Source organism: Lepisosteus oculatus, chromosome 10 (genome assembly GCF_040954835.1).
Source record: "Lepisosteus oculatus isolate fLepOcu1 chromosome 10, fLepOcu1.hap2, whole genome shotgun sequence".
Lineage (NCBI taxonomy): Eukaryota > Metazoa > Chordata > Actinopteri > Semionotiformes > Lepisosteidae > Lepisosteus > Lepisosteus oculatus.
The window spans coordinates 41,321,121-41,342,092 of NC_090705.1; the positions used below are offsets into that span (position 1 = coordinate 41,321,121).

General features: G+C 43.7%; 1 protein-coding gene across 2 annotated transcripts; it reads left to right on the forward strand.

Annotated features, from left to right (window-relative positions):
- The first annotated feature begins 213 nt into the window (after positions 1 to 213).
- On the forward strand, positions 214 to 20,771 carry kif15 (kinesin family member 15). Of its 2 annotated transcripts, none has more exons than XM_069195225.1 (35): positions 214 to 384; positions 1,295 to 1,322; positions 1,770 to 1,956; positions 2,562 to 2,638; positions 3,236 to 3,273; positions 3,508 to 3,605; positions 3,881 to 4,060; positions 4,247 to 4,456; positions 4,932 to 5,057; positions 5,371 to 5,493; positions 6,086 to 6,236; positions 6,484 to 6,575; positions 7,680 to 7,889; positions 8,350 to 8,527; positions 8,810 to 8,951; positions 9,262 to 9,403; positions 9,514 to 9,711; positions 9,887 to 9,994; positions 10,394 to 10,499; positions 10,806 to 10,971; positions 11,249 to 11,399; positions 11,860 to 11,945; positions 12,078 to 12,156; positions 12,247 to 12,333; positions 12,464 to 12,568; positions 12,999 to 13,121; positions 14,203 to 14,349; positions 14,850 to 14,942; positions 15,053 to 15,217; positions 15,800 to 15,888; positions 16,373 to 16,442; positions 16,991 to 17,028; positions 17,266 to 17,398; positions 18,743 to 18,874; positions 19,329 to 20,771. In XM_069195225.1, the coding sequence occupies exons 1-35, from the start codon at positions 366 to 368 to the stop codon at positions 19,398 to 19,400; spliced, it is 4,149 nt and encodes a 1,382-aa protein (XP_069051326.1). In that variant the 5' UTR covers positions 214 to 365; the 3' UTR covers positions 19,401 to 20,771. The 2 variants fall into 2 exon arrangements, with proteins under 2 accessions (XP_069051326.1, XP_069051327.1); XM_069195226.1 differs by having other exon boundaries at positions 16,376 to 16,442.
- Positions 20,772 to 20,972: the final 201 nt, after the last annotated feature.

Genomic DNA, 20,972 nt, shown 5'->3' on the forward strand with positions numbered 1-20,972 from the left:
ACGCCAATTCAAAACAGAGAGTACAAGAAAAAGTAACAGGACGCTTTTGTTTGGGACTTGCAATGTTCATGGCGTGCAAAACCCATCTGCCAAATAATATAATTGACGCTATATAGTCCTTCTTGCTGGGACCCAGACCCTGGCCACGTGATAGGGGCCCGCTCGGCAAGATGGCGGCGTCAGGAGTGGCTTCATCGGCGAAGCGAGGGGAGTGACGTCATACGGGGCAGGAGGAAATTGTAGGTTAAGCGCCAATTTCGAAATTCCGCCATTTCTCTAAAATAGCATCGCTGAAGTAAAAGTAATTCATGATTTTTTTTCATAAGCAGAATTCACTGTTTTACTAGCCCTTGAGGTAGCTGGCCATGGGAACTGGGATTAAAGGTAATGTGGGTTGAAAAAGGTTGCTTGCTTGGTCGTGTAACGTTTTTGTCAGACTTGTAAACACAGGCTCGTAATCGCCTGCGAGAGTGCTGATGCCGGACCGCAGCGAGAAACAGATGGGGGTCATTTAACACGTTTAACAACAGCTCTTTCGGCACGGCTTGCGTTTTCTGCAGTATGTGTTAACTCGTTTGAGCAGTTTGTGCGTTTACCGTGAGATCGGCGAGAGGACGGCGGTGTTTCAGCGGCGGGCAAACACTGGATTTCGATGTGTCGTGGTTTCGCTGGATCAAAGGCGAATTTTTATTAAGAGTCAATTCAGGGCAGCTACGTGCAATCACATAAAATGGATCACCCTCCGATATCTTGAATGTCCAGACCGTTTGTGTTTTTTAAAAATATATGGCTTGCGCTCTTTCACGACAGGGTCCGCTCGCCCCTCGAAGTGCTCGGTCAGTATTTGACAGTTTATTGCAGAGGTGTTAAACGCAGACTCATATGTTAGGCTGACGAAGGAAAGTGGATTGAAATTCATGCTTGATCCGGTCGTTCTTTTTAAAAAAAAATGCAGTTTTGCTAGGGCTGAAAACAGACGGACAAAAAGGAAAACAACAAGGAAATGGACCCGTTTGTAAACACCCTCCGCGTTGTAGCCGTTTATGTCATCAAAAAATGCTCTCTCTGATTTACATTTGGGATTTGGGAGGTCGCTAACGAAAGAAAGACGGGCATATTGCGTTTTCAATTCAGGGTGCTTTAGTGACAGCTCTAAAAAAATAATCGGCTTTTCGTCCAACTACAACCTTTGCCTGTATAACCTGCGTCTTTCAGGGTGATGTATTCTCTTTAATTTAAAATGCTACTGTACGAGTAGAGATGTAGCGATTCTTGTTTATTTTCTCTCTTCCAGGGGATTCTGGGGACGCTGCGCACTTAAGGTGAGGATGACCTGTCCAGACATAATCTTTTCAGTATGACCTGTAATCTAGGAATGTGTTAGATGGCATACATTTGCGAACGATGTGACTTGTACCTGGCATGTCGTGGCTCCTGGGAGATCTGTTGGGTTTATTTTCGCCTGTCTATGTGGAAGTCAGAGATTCACAGTCTTCTCAGCTGCAGAAAACCAGCTACCTGGCCATGCCCGGACTTCAACACTCAGACGAGCGTCTTTCCGCTTGTAACGTTTTCTGAATTCTGCCCAGCAGGTGATAGAGGAAATAAAAAAAAAATTACTGACACGGATTTGTAGACACTAGCCTTGTTTTCTAGAAGCTCCCCTTTTGTTCGTTGCAAAAGTCCTCTTGTATCGGGGACATACTGTAAGACTGAGCCGCTGGCTGTGGTCCTCATGGTCTTCTCTGCACGCCTGGTGTCGTTAACAGCGGCGACGGAGATGCCATCAAGGTGTTTGTGCGGGTTCGGCCGCTGACGCAGGGCACTGGCCTGTCGACAGATGGAGATCCCAGTTTGTGCCTGACGGTCACCTCGCCAAACACCATCCGCCTGCATTCAAAACCTGAGCCAAGGGTGTTTACGTACGACCATGTGGCTGATATGGATGTTTCACAGGTAGGGCATGAAAACGGATACATTGTGTTATCCCTTTTAGGGGTTTAACCAGAAAAAAAAAACAGCTATTAGTCTGGGCAGTGGTGTTTCAGTCTGTCACCTTCCTTTTTATTTACTTTTCTTCATTTCTTTTACTGTTCATCCCATTAAGTGTCTCACCGAACCCGGCTCCAGTTTAGAATCCCCTCTTCACACTGTCTGGTCTCTGTGACTCGCACCTGGGCAAAACCACTGTGAAGGTTTTACCAGGTTTCCCCCCAGTCTTGTAATCTGCTCGGGATCCCTTTTTCCCTGCTCCAGAGTGTGAATTCTGGAGTTCCAGAGCCCGAGCTTGGAGCTGCTGTGCTCAGGCCTGCGAGGTGAGGCAGCCCGACGTGGGGAATCGGTTGTCGGCCTGCTGTAAATACAGTACCACGGTCGGCATTCGACGTGGTTCCCCTCACAAAACTGTGTGAAAGGGCGCTTTTGGCTTGAAAGAAGTATTAACGTTTTTGATTCTTGCATCATTTTTCTTCTCTTGTCATTGAGGCGCTTCATCACTACTGTCAAGCAATCTGTTGACGAGGTGTGTCTTGAATGCCTTTCCTTTCCATGTCTCTGTGCAGGAGGCAGTCTTCTCCAGTGTTGGAAAGAACATAGTGGAGTCCTGTGTAAATGGCTACAATGGCACCATATTTGCATAGTAAGTGCCGTCCTTATAGTTATAGTTCTAAAACCTTGAATATATTAGTGCTTATTGATGCATGTGTGGCAGTTATGCTACAGCTTTAAATAATAAAAAGGGGGTGGATTTATTCCAGCTATGCCACTTCGTGTTTTAAGAGAACGGGGACCCCCAAATTCTGTAGTCTGGCTGTTACAGAAAGAGTGTTTGATTGACTGAGCCACTGTGGTGTCAATGATAGAGAGGGACACAGAATTCAAACCTGCCAGGTTTATTTTCAACAGTAAAAGTGCTTACAGAGGATTCTGCAAATAAAGAAGAAAGCTTACACCTATATATACCCATATCTCTTCACTAATAATAGCATGCATTACAGTATCGCTGAGACTGGTAACAATATACGCAGATGCAATATAAACCATTCTGATAACAAACACACATTGTTGAGGTAAAATTTTCAACTGGGCGGTGAATGTACAGTTCATAGCCCTGTGCTTATCCCTGTTACAGTACACATGCCATGCACCAGCTAATGTATTTTTAAGATGTTAAGCTATATGGATTTTTTATTTTGTTTTATACATTTAATTTCAATAATGTATTTTGACTTCACAGTGGACAAACCGGTTCTGGAAAAACATTTACAATGCTGGGTAAGGAAAGAGTTTTAATTTTGTTTATTTCTTGGACGTAACAGTTTGTAATTTGCTACAGATGAACAGGACAATCATTGGCATTAAAGTACATCCAACGCTTTTAGCAAGTAGTTCTATGTCTGTTTTAATATTTAATCAGAAAACATTGAATTATTAATGCTGCTTCTGATCATTCCATTAATTTTGTTACATTCCTACACTAATTTAATTTTTTTTCTACCTGATTCCTAGGTCCTGCAGAGTCTGACAACTTCACACACGACATGCGGGGAGTCATTCCTCGGAGCTTTGAGTACCTGTTTTTCCTCATCAACAGAGAGGCTGAAAAAGTGAGCCTAGTTTTGAGAAGTGTTATTGATATGGAAGGGTGTATCACTGTCTGATTCATACTCTGAAAGATTTTCATTTCATGCTGTGAAAAGTACTAATGAGAAGGAATGGCTACATCATACAAGGACAGGGCGGTCGCTCGCTCGCTCGTCTGGCGATACGAGGGCGGTCGCTCGCTCGCTCGTCTGGCGATACGAGGGCGGTCGCTCGCTCGCTCGTCTGGCGATGCGAGGGCGGGTTACTCTAGTGACTCTGGCTGTCCCTCTTTTTCCAGTCCAGTAACGGGAAGAGTTTTCTGTGCAAGTGCTCCTTCATCGAAATTTACAACGAGCAGATATTTGACCTCCTGGACAGTGCCTCAGCGAGCCTCTTCCTGCGCGAGAACATAAAGAAGGGCGTATTTGTTGATGGAGCGGTTGAGAAGATTATTACCTCTGCTGGGGAAGCTTATCAGGTAATCTTATCAGGCTCTGCAACTGAAAGCAGCTTTTAATTTGATATTTTTTCTGTCATATCTACTGTTGATGACGTTTTGATGCTGGCTCTTTCTTTGCTTTGGCATGCAGTGCAAGGCTGGAGCTGCCTTTGTTTTCGTACGTAGATGATTAGGACTCTGTTACCTCCCCCTTGATGCTGCTAGGTGCTGTCGACGGGATGGAGGAATCGCCGGGTGGCCTCGACCTCCATGAACAGGGAGTCTTCCCGATCCCACGCCGTTTTCACCGTCACTCTCGAGTCCAAGGAGACGGTCAACGAGATCGTGAACATCAGAAGCAGTCAGCTCAACCTGGTGGACTTGGCTGGGTCCGAGAGGCAGAAGGACACTCATGCAGAAGGGACTAGACTGAAGGTTATTGCCACTTTGTGTTGTTGTTTTTTTCACAGATTAAAACCATACTATACAACAAATAAACCAAGTAAGTGGGACGTTCCAAAGCTTTTTTCTACAAAATGCAGTAGTACCTGTTATTTCTATTTTTAAGACAAATACCTTCTTGCACAGCAGGCCGAATACCCTTCGAAGCAGTATTATTGCTTCATATACAGTAGTACCGCAAATATCAGCTCTTATTGTAATCGGTTATAGCTTTAGACATTTCTGTTGAGTGTTTTATGGAATAAACTTGGATCTGGACCAAACAATATAGTGGTGCATAGGAACGTCTCTCTAAGCTCAGCGAGATTTCCCAAGCGCAGGGTGAGAGTTACTGTAAGTTGCAGAGGGTCTATTTCCCGCCAGCCTGAAAGAAATAGGTTTGGAGAGGCTGAGGGGTTAAGGTCAGGGTGTCGGGGTGCTGTGTCACACGTGCCTCTGGCCGTTTCAGGAGGCCGGGAGCATCAACCGGTCCCTCAGCTGCCTGGGCCACGTCATCATGGCGCTCGTGGACGTCTCCAACGGGAAGAGCCGGCACATCTGCTACAGGGACTCCAAGCTGACATTCCTGCTGCGGGTGAGACGCAGGCGCACGAGCACCCCTCTTTTCTTCCTGCTCGTTTCATTCCTATCTGTCTGGAAATGTTTCCGTCGTTTTGTGACAGGAGGATTATGGTCACTGATGGGTAATTGAGTTGGATCTTACTGCGTGCTGGTGACACTGGTGATGAAATTGCTAACAGCCGGCATTCCTAGTGATTGATAGAATTGAACCACACAGGAATATGTTATTGCACAGTTCTTCTTATCATGCTTTCACAGTTTACTGGTGAAAAGTACAAGGTCGCCGTATAGCAAAAGAAAGAGGTTTCCTTTATGTCTTGTTGCAGGACTCTCTTGGAGGAAACGCAAGGACCTTCATTATTGCCAACGTGCACCCTGGTTCTAAGTGCTTTGGGGAGACCCTGTCCACTTTGCACTTTGCCCAGAGAGCCAAGCTGATTAAGAACAAGGTTAGCAATGTGGGATCACGTGCATGGCCATAGTGTTTGAAGCAGATCACATCGGACTGTATATTAGTATATGAGGCTTGAGACTTTACTCTGGCACCTCTGCAGCGTGTCATTTGATACTCTCACATGTAAAATGTGAATTACAGCAACAATATCAAGGCAGCCTTTTCTTTAAGGAAAGCTTGTGTTTTGTATGGCTAAAGTTCAAAACGGATTAATTATTTTTTTATTATTTTTACCCAAGGCTTATTTCCCTCAAGTCCTGTCGCTTTCTACTGTGCTTGAAGTTGTACCTTTTCAATTTTAAAGTGGATTAGATATTTACTACAGTTCAGTACAGTCAAGGATGGGACTATCCTTTAATCGAACACAATCTTAGCAGAGCCAAATGCAATAGGAAGGCCTTTGAATTGACGAGCATAGTTAGAAGCTATTGTCTTTCCTGAGAAGGCTGGAATCTCATATCGGAAAGCTAAGAAATAGATTTGTTTTATCAACAGCTCTTGTATGCGAGCGATGAATTTAAAAGCAGCCCGCGGAGCCGCTAGTTGTTTTTTCTGATTGGGTGCTTGGCGTGGCGCTGTGCTTGCAGGCGGTGATCAACGAGGACACGCAGGGGAACGTGAGGCAGCTGCAGGCCGAGGTGAAGAAGCTGAAGGAGCAGCTGGCCCAGGCCTTGGCCGCCCAGACCCCCGCTGGGGCTCGCGGAGGCCCTGACCACGAGGGGCACAGCGTCCCTGCAGGCAAGGACGTCTCTCGCACCGTTTGTTTGCGCAGAACAGCACGAACAACAAGCAGTAGGATCGTGTTTCAGCTTGCATTATGCTTTTTTCCCCACTAGTGAACATGCCAGAAAAGCTCATCTTCATTTGTTTTTGGCACTGTCTAAAATAAGTGCATTTACACTGGCACGGTCTAGAAGTGAAACTGGTTGGTTTAATGAAACAAAGCGCATCTACGTGACTGCTAATTGGTGACATGTCCTTATAGATCCTGTTGAAAACGGTGTTTCGGAAAATGAGCACAAACACAGATTTTTAGAAGCCATGCTTCTGTGGGAGAAAAGTGAAAGTGAAAAAAAGGTATTGTACGTTTTTACTTTTTTAATGTATTTTAATTGTCATGTTTTTGCACATTCCTCATTTGAATCGCCTGACTGCAGGTCAATAATCATTAAGTTTTCTCAGTTGGCGATAGATGTGTGAATTTTAAATCAGTTTTTGAATCCAAGATGTTTTGAGTAGAGAATTTTAAAAGCAGTTTTTACTATTTTTTTGTGCCACCTGCTTTTCTGTTGATTTTGCTTTTCCGTTGGAATTTTTACACTAAAGTAGTTTTGGTATAAAACGGCTGGGGGTGAACACACGAAGTAAAGGATTCTGTTTTGCAACAGTAATTGAGTACTCACATTGTTTTGAGAAGCATTGAGACTCTGATATGATTCTCAGTGCCTGGTGGGAAATTAGGAACAGAAAGTAATTGAATGTACTGTGAAAGCATCTTCCTTCAGAGGGACTAGGGGTGACCTGCAAATGACCAATACAAATACCTGTGAAATACTTGAAACAGAATTTTCTTGAACAGCAATGAGATAGATGGGAGCTTTTGCCATTTGAGGGATAGGCGAAGAACTGCTCCTGGAACAGAGGAGTTCTGGTAGCTTAGCGTGGCTTGTAAATGAAGAATGTCTCTTTAGAATGATAATTTAAAACGCCTTCCTTTTGCCTCGAGCAGAATCTCCAGAGAAAAAATCATTTGGTTAATTAGCCAGGATTAAAATTCATCTCTTGCTCATGAATGAACTGTTATTTTATTGTAATGAGACTTAGGCACCGATCGCTGAAGAGTGCCTCTCTCCTGACCTTGAAACCGAAAAAGCAAAATGTTATCTTGAAGGGCTATGTTAGTTTCTTTCTGAATTAGAACACGTGTAATCAGTGCCGAAAAACTGCGACTCTGAATTTCAGACACTGTAGTGCAAAAAGAATAATGTTAATGAAGACGCCGCTAATAAAAAATAATGTCCAGAGACAAGCCCATAGATTTCTTGAGGGTGTAGTGGTAATATTTATTATAAAGATGCCCTAAGATAATTTTTTACAAAATTCTAACTTGCAAAATGTGACTTAAAGAGAAATCTTGGTAATACCTTGTTGTCATTAGCGAAGTGTGATCTGTTTCTGCAGAACCTGCTTCAGAAAGTGACTCAGCTCGAAGAAACGTGGGCTAAGAAGGAAAAGTTCATTCAGTCCAACCGGATGATCCTGAAGTTCCGGGAGGATCACATCTCCCGCTTGGAGAAGAGCCTGAAGGAATCGCAGGGAGGCCTGTCTAGCCAGGAGAGTGAGGCCGCGGTGTCTCAGCTAAAGCAGGAGATTCAGATTCTAAGAGAACAGGTACACAGAAGAAGATCTGATTCTGTTTGATTCTTGGCAAGGATATCTTTTCCTGAGCAGATGGAGGCCAGTGTTGCCCAGGAAAGGATCCGTTCTGCTCTCCTCTTTAATTTCTTGCTTACCTTTTGTGTACGTCAGCGATACGAACAAGAATGTGGGTCGTAGCATAACCCATCTTGTTCTCCGCACAGAATTTTCCAAACTATTATATCATCACACGCAACGGTGTCCTTTTAAATAAAGTCGCGGAACCTAGCGTTGCCATGTCGGATCTGGAGCATTTTTATCCGTTGTGTGCTGTTCCTGCTCTTCAGATACATCTCAAGCGTAAAGGCTCCTACGAAGGCTTCAGTGGTCGTTTTACCCTGGACCGTACCCTGCGAACGCCCTCGAGGTGGTGCAGCAAGCAGTGCGAGCCCTTGGGTCCCTTTTCCTAAGTTCTGTTGCCTGTGCCGACCAGGTGGAGCAGCACCCCAGGGTGGCGAAATACGCGGTGGAGAACCACAGCCTGCGGGAGGAGAACCAGAGGCTGCGCTCCCTGGAGCCGGTGAAGAGAGCCCAGGAGCTGAGCGCCCAGGTGGCGGCGGAGCTGGAGAAGGCTTTCCGGGAGGCCAGCGCTGCGGAGAAGCTCCCCGGAGGTGCGGCATGCTCTCTGGCTCCCAGGGCGGCGTCGACTCCGCCGGCCGCATTCTGTCTGGTGCAGTTTTGTCGCGAGCCAGTTTCTTTCAGTGTTGATAATTCACTAGATTCAAATTCTTTGTTTTTTTTTTTGCGCTCGAAGCTGAGGGGGAAACGCGGGGAGGTTTTCAGGAAGCCCTTGTTTTAGAAGTGGCGTGCTGCAGAAGCGACTTTGAGCTCTGGCTCCTGCCCCTTTCTGTCTTGGCAGCGTCGTCGTTAAATTGGTCCCGCCTGTGTTTCAGTTCCACCCCTCTTCTCGACTCCCGTTGCTGCCGAGAACGTCTCGTCTGTGTCAGTGGAGCGGCTGAGAGCCCAGCTGATGCAGAAACAGGCAGAGCTGACCACGACGGTGCAAGCGTATGAAGAATATAAAGAACTGACTAAGTGAGTCGAGTACTGGTCGTCCTGCTAAAATTTCTGGAAACAAAAACACATTTCTGGAGTATGTCGTCAAGGAGCTACTGAGTGCCGTTTTGTAATACTTTAAGTGCTAATACCCAGTGTCTTTATTAGCATCAATATCCTGTGCTGAATTCTAGTTCCTCTGTTCTTTTCCCGTTTGTCACAAGCTTCATTACAAAGTCCTTGAAATCTTGTTTTATACTTCTCTGTAAAGGCTGCTGCAGTCACACCGGGAGTGAAAAGAGGAGCCGATGAATCTTTTGCCAATTATAATGACCTCTTGTACCGACAGGAAGAGGCTCTTGGAGATGGAGTCGGAAAAGCAGTACCTTGAAAAGGCCAACCAGCACCTGGAGAATATTTTGGAGGCCACACAAGCTCACACAAGACAAGAAGTTTCCCAGCTGAACAAAAAGCATTTTGAAACCATCAAGGTAAGGAGCCAAGGAGTGCAAAATGTGGTCATTTATATGCAAGGTGTGATGGTTACAAGCAGAGTACCCTTGTAAGTGGTTTTAAAGAGTCCTTTTGCTCGCTGCTACAGAACCTGACCACACCCACCAGGGGTTATTGCCTGAGATCCCGTCTGGTGCCACACTTCAGTCCTGACCACTCGATGGACCTGAGTGCCAGGAGCCTGCCTGCTGAGGATCCAGTGGATGACATCCTCAATGAGCCCGTCCCTCCCGAAATGAACGAGCTGGCCTGTGAGGCCCTCACTGAAGAGCTGGAAACGGTGCAGGTAGAACAGGAGGATATTTACTCCGGCTTTCGCTCCTTCTCTCATGTTCTGGCATTCTGATTTGATTTTTAGAATATTTGCAGTTCTGATAAGACAATGGGAGGAATGTCACTTTGGCCTACAAGCTGTGTAAATCACTGGATCTGCATGTCAAGATGTTTTTTGGTCTTTAAAGGAGCAGGTCAGTGCGCTTCAGCTCAAGCTGGACGAAGAGGAGGTTAAGAACAGGAAGCTCTTGCAGCAAATCGGTAAACTGGAGGAACACTCGAACAAAATGGAAGAGGTAAGGAGTGGCATGGTGCTACCAGACCATGTGTTCCTGGGGACGATAACGGGTTCCTCGGTCCTCAATTTCTGTGGTGCTGCTCATTGAATGGTAGTCTTTATGATAGCTGACATTATAAGACTGTTCTTTAAAAAATACTGATTATTTGAGTTAGATGATGCTCTCAAATACTGGATCTTTAAACCTTTTTTGAAGGGTTTGGCAATGGTCTGCACATTTCTGAACATTGTAAACTGTCTCTACTTAAAATGCAGTTATGTTACTGATGTTAAGACCCATTTAAATGTTCCCAAGGGACTCCAGACTGAGTTGGTCCAGATTATCCCTCCTTATCGTGTTCAGGAGCTCTGACTAATTTGGGTTGATTTGAGTTTTGGCTGTCCTGTTTTTATTCAGCTGTTGTCATCTGAGAGGAGCAACTGGAGCAAAGAACAGCAAAACCTTCAGGATCACATTTCATCTCTGGAAAAGGACCTGCGGGAGGAGAAGACCAGGACAGACGGTGATCTTTTTCTGTTTCCCGTGGAACTATATATAACTATATTTTAACACCTATGGAAATCAAAATATTTTTTTATCTAGTCATTTAAATGATTCAAAATAGGGAATTAGTAGATCTGGAAGGTTAAGGCATTAAAATTATTGGCACTTTTTAGTCGGTTTTTGAATGCCGAGCTCCGTTTTGGTTTATTACGGAAATGTTATTTTAATGGGTCTTTGACTCCCCCCCCCCACCCCCCCACTGCGACCATGTCCTCGGGATGTGTGCCGGGACTGACTCCGGCTGTCCCCCGCGTTTCCCCCTCAGTGCTGAGGAGCGAAGTCCACGACCTGCGGTTGGTGCTGCACTCGGCCGACCGAGAGCTGCTGGCGGCGAAGGCCGAGTACAGCTCGTATCGGGGCGCGCAGGAGCTGGAGCTCAGCCAGCTGTCCAGCGGCCTCATCCACGTGCAGCTGCAGCTGGACACCGTCAGGTACGGAGCTGCTGGCGCCGCCGGGGGGCGGGGGGGGACCTGGAGCCTCTCCGGACCAGAGGGAGTTCGTTTAAAGCCAGCGGCTCCGGGCTACACTGAGTAATTCACTGGGTATGTCCGTAGCAAACAACTGGGCATTCTGGGAGCTGTTCCTGCAACAGCACTGCGCTTTTGACTCTTTTTCAGGTGACGGACGACGGTGTGCTTTTTTTTTTAATCCTCGAAGATCTCAAGTGTTTCCCGGTGTTTGTGCCTGATTCCCGTGTCTCTCGTCTAGGCTGGAGCACGAGAAGCTCCTGGAAGAGCGCCGCTCCCTGCAGGATTCCCACGACACCTTGCAGGAGGTGATGAAGTACGAGTCGGAGGAGCACAAGCAGCGCGTTGCCGAGAGCCAGCGAGAGAACGCAGCGCTGCAGGCGGAGCTGAGTGTAAGAGCAGCTTTACAGCTCCGTGTCGGGTACACTTACGCCCCAGAGATCCCGGGGAACGCCCCCCTTGGGGAGGCGTTGGGCAAGACGAAGTTTAATTGGCTTTTCTGTGCTGAACCTGAAGGCATTCCTCTCCATTTCGACCAGCCCTCCAGGTTTCCATTTCCCACAAGTGAGACAGGCGTGCCTTGGATGCCTTGTGTCCTTTCAGTGTGTGCACCTGGAGTGTTTTCTTAAAGTTTTATGTTGCGTTAATCTAAAGCACAACAGCTACGATGCTAAGAACCATCAGCATCTAAAATCCGATGTGCAAAATGATATCCTGCAACAGCTGCAGAAAACAAACGTACTCACGATACGTATGAGTGTTCATGAGGACCACAGAGACACTCTTTTTAGTGTTTACTTCTTAAATACAGACACGATACGTTTTTATTTTACTGTAATTTTTGCATTTTAGAAACTGCTTGAATCCATGAAAACTGAGAAGGAACGGAACTCCAATTTAACATCCCAGCTCAAAGAAGATAAGGAGACAACTTCTAAGTGAGTTGCTTTTTCAAAGGAAAAGGTTGCACTCTTAGTGTTAAACCTGTTTTGGTTTTGTTTTCCTGTTTCAAGTGTTTGCTTTTGTTTTTTATGTACAATAAACATTTTTGATTTTTCTTTTTTCTTTAGGGAGCTTTTAAGAGCCCTCGATGAGAATGTTGACTTAAAGAAACACATTTCCAGTTTGACTGTGCAGTCTGAGCAACAGGTAAGTTTAAAATGAAATGGAAGTGAATTCCTCAATCCACACCTGTGGTACCACGCGATTGTTGGTGAATTGATTTTCATCTCTTTTTAGACTGCAGAGCTACACAGTCTGAAGCAGAGTCTTACTGCAGCAAACACAAGCGTGGCCGAATTGGAAAAGAAGTGTGAAACGGAGAAAGTAAAGATCAGTTTTTTTATTTTATTTTCTGAACTAAACCCAGACATAAAATGTCCAATTATAAATCGCTTCTTATGTAATGAGTCCTATGTAGTTTTGACTGTAAAAACCATGTGCTTTTCTTGCGCAGGAATTTGTAGTCGATATCCTGAATCAGACCCAGGAGCTGAGAAACACCCTCAATGAGAAAAATGAGATGTTGGCTGTGCTGTCAAGTGAACTGGAGGATATCAAGGTATCTAGGCTAATTTTATTGTCCCTTTCTGCCATTGGAGGCATATACCTTCATTTTCTGTCCAGTTCGAACCTTAAACAGAATAATAAGACATGGCATTCCACCAGTGTGGGTGTTGCTGTGGTACTGTACCATGTGCTGTTTTCAAGCTACCCAACTATTGTACCCACAAAACCTTATACTTCTTATTTTCTAGCTCAGACAGATCCTGAAGTACTTTACCGGTTATAGAGATTTGCTTGGAATAGACATTTTAAAAAGTTAATTTCTTTTAATTTTGAATTTTTATTACAAGAAAGCTGAAGTGCCAGCTAAGACATTTTTAGGTATTAAAAGCCGTACACACTAGATACAGGGTGTAAAATGTGAGCTTGCCATTCTCTTTGGTCTCTCTTTAACGCGGTGTTAATTGCGTTCACCTCCGTGGCAGGAAAAGTACTGCGCAGCTTTGGCGGCGAGAGAGGAGAGCCGAGCGCTCATCGCGAGACACGAGAAGGAGGTTATTGATCTCAGGGAAGCCATGGAGCGGAGGGTGTCCTCGGACAAGATTGAGGTGAGCGGCGGACCGTGCCTGCTCACGAGGAAGCAAACCAGCTTGAATGGCTTATTTTTTAATGGAATTTTTAATTCTTTACCCGCCCTGTGCCTGCTGTCTTTCTGTCCACCTGCCTTGTTGTTATAATCCATAGGTTATATCCTTTTTTATACAATTTATCACTGAAACCCGTAGCAGGTTTGGAATTGCGTAATGAACCCCGAGATATCAGCGTTGTAAAGAAGAAGGAAAGACCGTTTCTGCCATTCATACTGTCGTACGTGTGGTTCGAGAGGTGTCTGTCCACCAATAGCAAGTGTTTTTCTTAGCTGAAAAGTCCAGTTATGTCGGTTTGTGTAATTAGTCCAATACAAAGTGCTAAGGAATTTCTTCACCCAAAAATAAAAAGGATCTAAAAAAATTGCCAAGTAAAAATGTCCCCCGTGAGGGTTGCTCGCATGCGTTCAACCCGGTTCCTGGAATCCTGGCCAGCAGCCACATCACTCTGCAACTCACAACTGGCAGCCCACTGAAGCTCAGCAGGTGTGAGCCTGGTCAGTACCTGGATGGGAGACTCCTGGGAAAAACTGAGGTTGCTGCTGGAAGAGGTGTTAGTGGGGCCAGCAGGGGGCGCTCACCCTGCAGTCTGTGTGGGTCCTAATGCCCCAGTATGACGTATGACGGGGACACTATACTGTAAACAGGCGCCGTCCTTCAGATGAGACGTAAAACCGAGGTCCTTACTCTCTGTGGTCATAAAAAATCCCAGGGCGTTTCTCGAAAAGAGTAGGGGTGTAACCCCGGCGTCCTGGCCAAATTTCTCATTGGCCCTTCCCAATCATGGCCTCCTAATAATCCCCTTCTATGAATTGGCTACATTACTCTGCTCTCCTCCCCACTGGTAGCTGGTGTGTGGGGAGCGTTCTGGCGCACTATGGCTGCCGTCGCATCATCCAGGTGGATGCTGCACACTGGTGGTGGTGGAGGGGAGTCCCCATTACCTGTAAAGTGCTTTGAGTGGAGTGTCCAGAAAAGCTCTATATAAGTTTAAGCGATTATTATTATTATTATTAATCCTGGTTTCTGCTGTGCTCTGTAGCAAGAGCTGCTGCAGGAGGACCTCTCCCATGCCGCGGAGGAGGTGGAGAAGCTGACGAAGGTGGTCAACGAGCAGACGGCTCTCCTCCAGGCCGCTCAGGCCGCCGCTGCAGGGTACACAGCCGTCATCCAGGAGCTTCAAGAGCAGGTACCCGCTGCTCCGTACGGGCTTGCTTAGTCACCAGTCCCGTGGCTGGGACACGCTGTTTGAGAAACACAACTGATGAGCATCCGCAGACCTGTAGGCTTGCATAGTGCCATGTTTTGGCTTCAAGGTGTTTCGGACCTTCCTGTTTAGTGACCGGGCGTCTTAATTATGGGCGGAGCGGTGGCTCTGTGGCTAAGGGTTCAAATCCTGCAGCCGGTAGAGGAATCCTACTCCGTTGGGCCCCTGAGCAAGGCCCTTAACCCCAGCTGCTCCAGGGGCGCCGTACAATGGCAGACCATGCGCTCTGACCCCCAGCTTCTCTCCCTGCCTGTGTGTCTGTGTCTCCATGGAGAAAAGCTGGGGTATGCGAAAAGACGAATTCCTAATGCAAGAAATTGTATAGGGTTAATAAAGAAACATTATAAACATTATTATAATTGATTGCCTTCCTTTCCTGTGGTGTAAGCGGTGTTGCTTTTGTTTAATTCTGTCTTGCGCAGCTAAAGCAGAAAAATGAGCTGAAGAGCCCGAAAATCACGAGCGAGCAGAATCACAAGGCTGTGCTTCCTGCCACTCCGCTGGCTCAGACACAGGTACCCAGTCCGCGCAGTTCTCTCGTCCCTCATCTTCCTTTGCTTTAAAACAAGCCGGCGGGCGGAGGCATTCGGCGGATCAGAGACTTTGTCTGCCTTTATTTCCTCAGACCCCAAAGACGCCCTCCAGCTTCAGCACGGACTTGACCAAAGTGCTGGAGGCTCAGGAACAGGAGCTGGAGAACAGGCGCTCCTCCATTGTCACTCTGGAGATGCTGGTGAAGGAGTTCAGCGCCGAGAGATTAGCCCAGAATGAAGAAATCCTGCGTCTCAAGGTGCTCCCGTGCTGAAGATTCTTAACCCAAACCCTGAATCAATCTGTATGTTATGTACAGTGTTGTTCCTATAATTCCATCTCCTAGAAGACTTTTCTGCATGTGAAAGTAGCCTTCGAGTTGTTCCACAGCAGAAGAGGTACTGATGATTTTGCGCTGACTATTGCCTCTGGGGTGGATTGTTTTTTGGGGGACTGAGTAGGCTCCTCTAAAAGGGGACCACCGATACGCTTTCGGAGCCTAGAGAGGTTACACAAGCCAATGGTGATAGACCACCCAAACGCCCCTGAAGACTCTGGATAGAGGCTCCAGTCTCTTCAGGGGCGTGGGTCTGAATCCCAACACTGCCACCAAATGTGGTAATCCCACACTCTTCCACTAAACAGCAGCAGTGAGCAGTAGTGGTGAAGCCTCGTGTTACAGCTGTTGTGCTGCGCTCAGCGGTACCATACTTCACTCATTGTGTCGGTAAAGTACTGTACAAATGTATTCTGGGAAAAAGTGTGCCAAAAAATATATTGCATTGGCTTGAATATGACACGTGAAGCAAAAAAAAACAGTTGTAATTCTTTTGTGTTGAAGGCCCAGCTCTGTGAAAAAGAAAATTTGCGTCTCGAACTGACAGATCAGTGCTACACCTTGCAGAACCAAATGGCCCAGAACTGTGGCAGGTAAGTTGGAGTTCCTCTGTTCTGTTCATGTGCCATTTCAGGAGCAGTGCCATAAACATATTGAAGTTCTGTAAGAATCTGCTGATAATGATACTCCATATCGATTCAAAATCGTGTTGCTTTTCTTGCTTTCAATTTTTATGGAAGGACAAGAAGTAGATCATAACTTGCATCCTTTTTAACCCATGAAAATGAAAAACATCAAAACTATCACCACTGAACAGATTCCTCCATACCTGAAATATACAGTTAATACATTACCTAGAGAATCTGTTACGTGGGTCCTGATTGGCCTAAAGCCCTTTTAATGTCATTGTTATTCCTCAAAATCCTGTGATGTCCAACAGGAGGGCGGTGATCTCGATTTAATTTGCCCCTCTTTGATAGCTGAATTTGTTTTTGTTTTGTCTGTTTGCTGGAGGTTGTACTGTCTTTGTCTTGACTTTTGTTTTTAATGCTATGATCAAACCAACCTTTTAATTAGCAGTGTGGAGAAGGATGGGAACAGTCATGAAGCGGTCATGAAAGAACTAAAGGAGGAAAGAAAAGCAAGGGTTTGTGTTCAAACGTTTATTTTCTATCGCACTTGAGTACATAGGATCCCTAGGCGACAGATATGGTTCTGTTCATTAGCTTTATTTTAGGATTTTGGTAAATGTCTTATGCAAAACATTCCAAAATTTGTTTAGTCCATGAAGGTCAAACTAGATGATAATTTTTTTTGTCATGTTTCAGGAACATTTTCTTTAAAAAGTTAACATTATAGAGACAATAACCTCATAATATTATCTCGTAATAGCCACCGTGTGGAATAAATGCTTTTACCCCTGAAATTTTAATCTGTTTGGAAATATGGTATAACAATCTCCATATGATACAAAACAGCATTATTTGACTTACTGCCCAAAAGTAGAGAATGGAGCATTAATTTAAGAAACATTTTCCTCACAAAATGTGTTTTTATTAGATTTATACCCACTCCTCATTTCTTATTCCTTTTTCATGTAAATCGTAAAATATTTAGTCAAAAGGAATTTTTACCCTTAATACCCTTGTTTTAATGTTTCTTCTCTCACTGTTACCATCGTTTTGCTCCCAACAGGTTGCTGCGATGACGAAACTCTCTGAACTTGAAGTAGAGTAAGCATTTTTGGATTTCCCTAACTATCGTCACTGATTTATTTTTTTGTCAATTTTATATATAGTTGTACTTGCGTACAGACCACTTTAATCTTCACATTTTATCTTACAAGCGACTGCCATAAATGTACAATAAATGCATTCTATTTGAATATCTTTTTTTAAATTTAGCATTAGTGTGGGAAATGCACGAATGCGTACGATTTTTCTTTAAGAGCTGTACGGTTATTGTTAAAGTTTGCAGAGAACTTCAGCCACCCTGTCCAGTGCAGAGACTTGCATCCAGCAGATGACAAGCGAGCTGAGAGACCGGTCCATCGAGCTTAAAGAACTGAGAGAGAAAGATTTAGACCACGAAAAACTTGCAAAGGTAAAATGGCATTTGCAGTTCTGAATTGGAATTTTTCACTTTGAATACTTTTCCAGCTCATTTTGACATTTCCCCGGATCATTTTTAAAAAATATGTCCATCCCAGTCTGTCAAAATTGTATGTAATCCATGGTGCTTAATGTAAAATGATTGCTTGTCCACCTGTTACCAAACTTTTTGTATCCCATTAGCTTTGAGGGAAAAAATCAGCTTGTCCAGACTTTTCCTAGCTGTACAGGTGACGGGTGAGCTGGGTTTTTTGTCGACAGAGGACTGAGAGTTGTTCACTCATGCGAAAGCAGACGTGTGAATAATTCCAGTATAGGTTTACTCTGACTTTGATCCATAGCTTATCCTAACAGCATTGTCAGTCTATCAGTATGGTCAGATCATAAAACAAAATGTCATTTTTTAAGGGGACTTGTTTTCCAGTAATAATACTTCCTCTTTCCCTTAAAGGGAAAGGAGTGATTATTTTTTACCTGCCATAGAATTCGATTTTATCTATAGGGTTGATTCTCCTGTTGGATTTCAGTGTTTCTGATTTAAGATGCAGACATTATGATCACAAATTATTTTTGAAATTTTCTCTGTTCTTGTACCTGGCAGGGACATTGAATGTTCAATTTGGAATTAGTGAATTATTTTCTCAGATGTTTCAAGGTTCTGTTCCATCTGGGACTCCCAAGACAGGGCATTGTAAACTGTTTCATGTTCTCCAACAGATTAGTACTAGAAGTAAATTAAATTTTCACTCTCGGAACAGTAAACTTGAAAGTTCCCCAGACACGGTTTTAAAGTTATCTGTGAATCCCAGGAAATTCCTGAAAAGGTGGCCAATTGTTTTTGTGTGCTGGTCTTTCTCATTGAAAGAATAATAAAAAGGCTAAGGAAATTTCATCTATCAGAACGTCTGCATCTTTTATGCAGGATCTGGGACCAGGGAAAATATTGACATTTCATTCAAGGTATCACTTTTAACTTTTTGAATTTCGAATAAGAGTAATATTAATGATGTGCAGGGCTGAAAATACATGTGATTATACAATATTTGCCAGAGTATAAACTGTAATTAATGTAACAAGCTTCAGCAATCTTGTCTTGAAAGTCTGTGTTGGTGTCAGAATTGTCCATGTTGCCATCATAGAAGCTATTTAGGGTTCTGGGAGAAACATTTTTTATTTTAGCATGGGAGCCATCCACACAATTTCTGGATACAACTTCCAGAGTGAAAATGATCTAGTTGTATCCATTCTTCAAAGGCAGATTGTACACGCTACTGTATTAGAAGGAGGAGGCCAAAAAGCACGTGGGACCAATTCCCAGCTTCCTTTTGTGTTGCAGGAGGTGGATGTCCTGAGGAAACAAGTTGACTTTTTGGCTGAAGAGAATGGAAAACTAGTGGGACATCAGAACCTCAACCAAAAAATTCAGTACCTGGTCAAACTCAAAAAGGAAAACACCAAACTCATTGAGGTATTTTTCTGTTTAATGTGGTGTGGTATTTTAGTCAGCAGTTGTTATATTTGCAGTTCATGTACAGCAGTCACTTTATACATTATGTGGAGTTTAAAAGTATAATCAGTGATGGGGACATTAAAATCTACAGAGGAGAGAGGACCGGATTGTTGAGATAAAATATACTTTTATTGTTTCAAGTAGTAACAGTCTCCATTACTCTCCAACAGTAGCTCCAGTCTATGATGCACACACTGCTTCTTAAGTAAATCTATAGAAGTTTTCTGTGTGATTCCATCAGTAAGTGGAAGCAGCAAATATTACCATTTGAGACCTTGGGGTTCTTGAGCCAAGTACTTTTTATTATGACTTAAGTGTTTTATATCATGTTGCAATCCTTTTTGTCATCATTCCACTGCTTTCTTCTGCATGAAATAGAAGTGAATATTAAAGATTTGATTTATTTTTTCAGGACAATGAAAAACTGCGGTTGGAAAACTTCAACCTAAAGGAGAGCTGCAAAAAAATCCAAGTTTCTACATGAAAACATGAGTTTATTTTGTGTCAACAGTCCAACTGTTTTGTAAGATATCGGATTCCCTTTAGAAATGCGGTTAAACAAATACATCAAACATTTGCTGTACATTTTATCTGATTAGAAATGCTGTAAAGCGTGTGAATTTACTAATGCTACATTTTCCCTGGTTTTGTAGCTAAATTATTTTTCTTTAGCAGTTATTCAGCAAAATTATTACAAATCACCAAATTAGTGTCAGGACTTTTGAACATCAAAATACTTTGAAATCAGTTGAAACAAACATATACTAAAAATCTGTAATTTGGTGCTTTGAGGTAACAGAAAATGTATTTTAAAATGTATTAAACCTGTTCATTGCTGGATTTAATGAGAAAAAACGAAGACATCGCTTCACAATGAATTCCGTTGAATTGGAGGTTCGATTTTCAGTTAATCTGGATGGAATCTCTCTATAGGCAGCTGACTTTCATGTGAATTTTTGTCAACGTTTACCGTTAGGGAGTGCTTGTTTTTTTTTACAGTCTCATGCGTTATGAAATATCTGGTGAGTGGAATTGAGTGCTGAGTGCTACGCAACTTTCCAAAATATATAGATATATTGTTGATGGAATCAGACAGAAATGATTCAGCGTTTAGAGATGAGTTTATTTTTTGGTTTTGAGACTCTCCACTCTTTCTTGTTTTATGGGAATAAAACATTTGAATATTGAGGGGAAACTGATGCAAACCAGGTTTACCAGACGTGGGATTTCTGGCTCGTGTGTCGCCTGACTTCTTAACGCATTGTTAACGTCGCTGACATTAATGAGCAAAACTAGCATCTGTCCGAATGGCTGGCGACTGTTGCAAAGATTAGGAACCTGAAATATTTTGTTTGGGGGGACTTTAAATAGACCGGCCATTAGGAGATCAGTGAAGTAACAGCTCCTCCGGCATAAAACTCTGAAGACTGAGGTTCTTAAGATGAGGTTCAAGAGACCCCGTTTTAAAGAGATCAGATATGACTTTTCTCTTAGGTGCGATATGCATTTTCGTCCCTGAAAGTCCCATTCTATGGTCAAACGTACTCCCCTGGGTATCTGTGTGTAATGCCTAGGGTACTTTGTAAATATGTTTCTGTTCACATCATTACAGTGTAATTGTCTGTGATTATTTTCTGTGTGTAGTCTGGCGTGCTGCAGTCTTTTGTTGGATTTTGATTTTATTTTGATTTTTCTCTTCCTCTTCCCTTTTTTCCCGTGGTTGTAGGTGAAGCGTAATATAATCTGCTACATTACTTATGGCTTAGCTGCTGACAGTTATTGTATCTTCCACGATGTGGTACAATTACTATTTTTTTTGCCTGGATATGTTTTGTTAATAAAATGGTAAAAGGTTTTCCTCGCTCCTCGTATTTCTTCTTATTCCTCAGTATAATGTAAGGAAGGAGTTTTGAATTTCTCTGAATATTACAAGAAAGCAACTTCGGAGATGAAAAAAACAGCAATAGGAAACAAATTGAAAAACTTTATTTTGTAATGCTTTATTTATAAGTCTTAACAAAATCTACAACATTAAGTAACTTCTAACGAAATAATG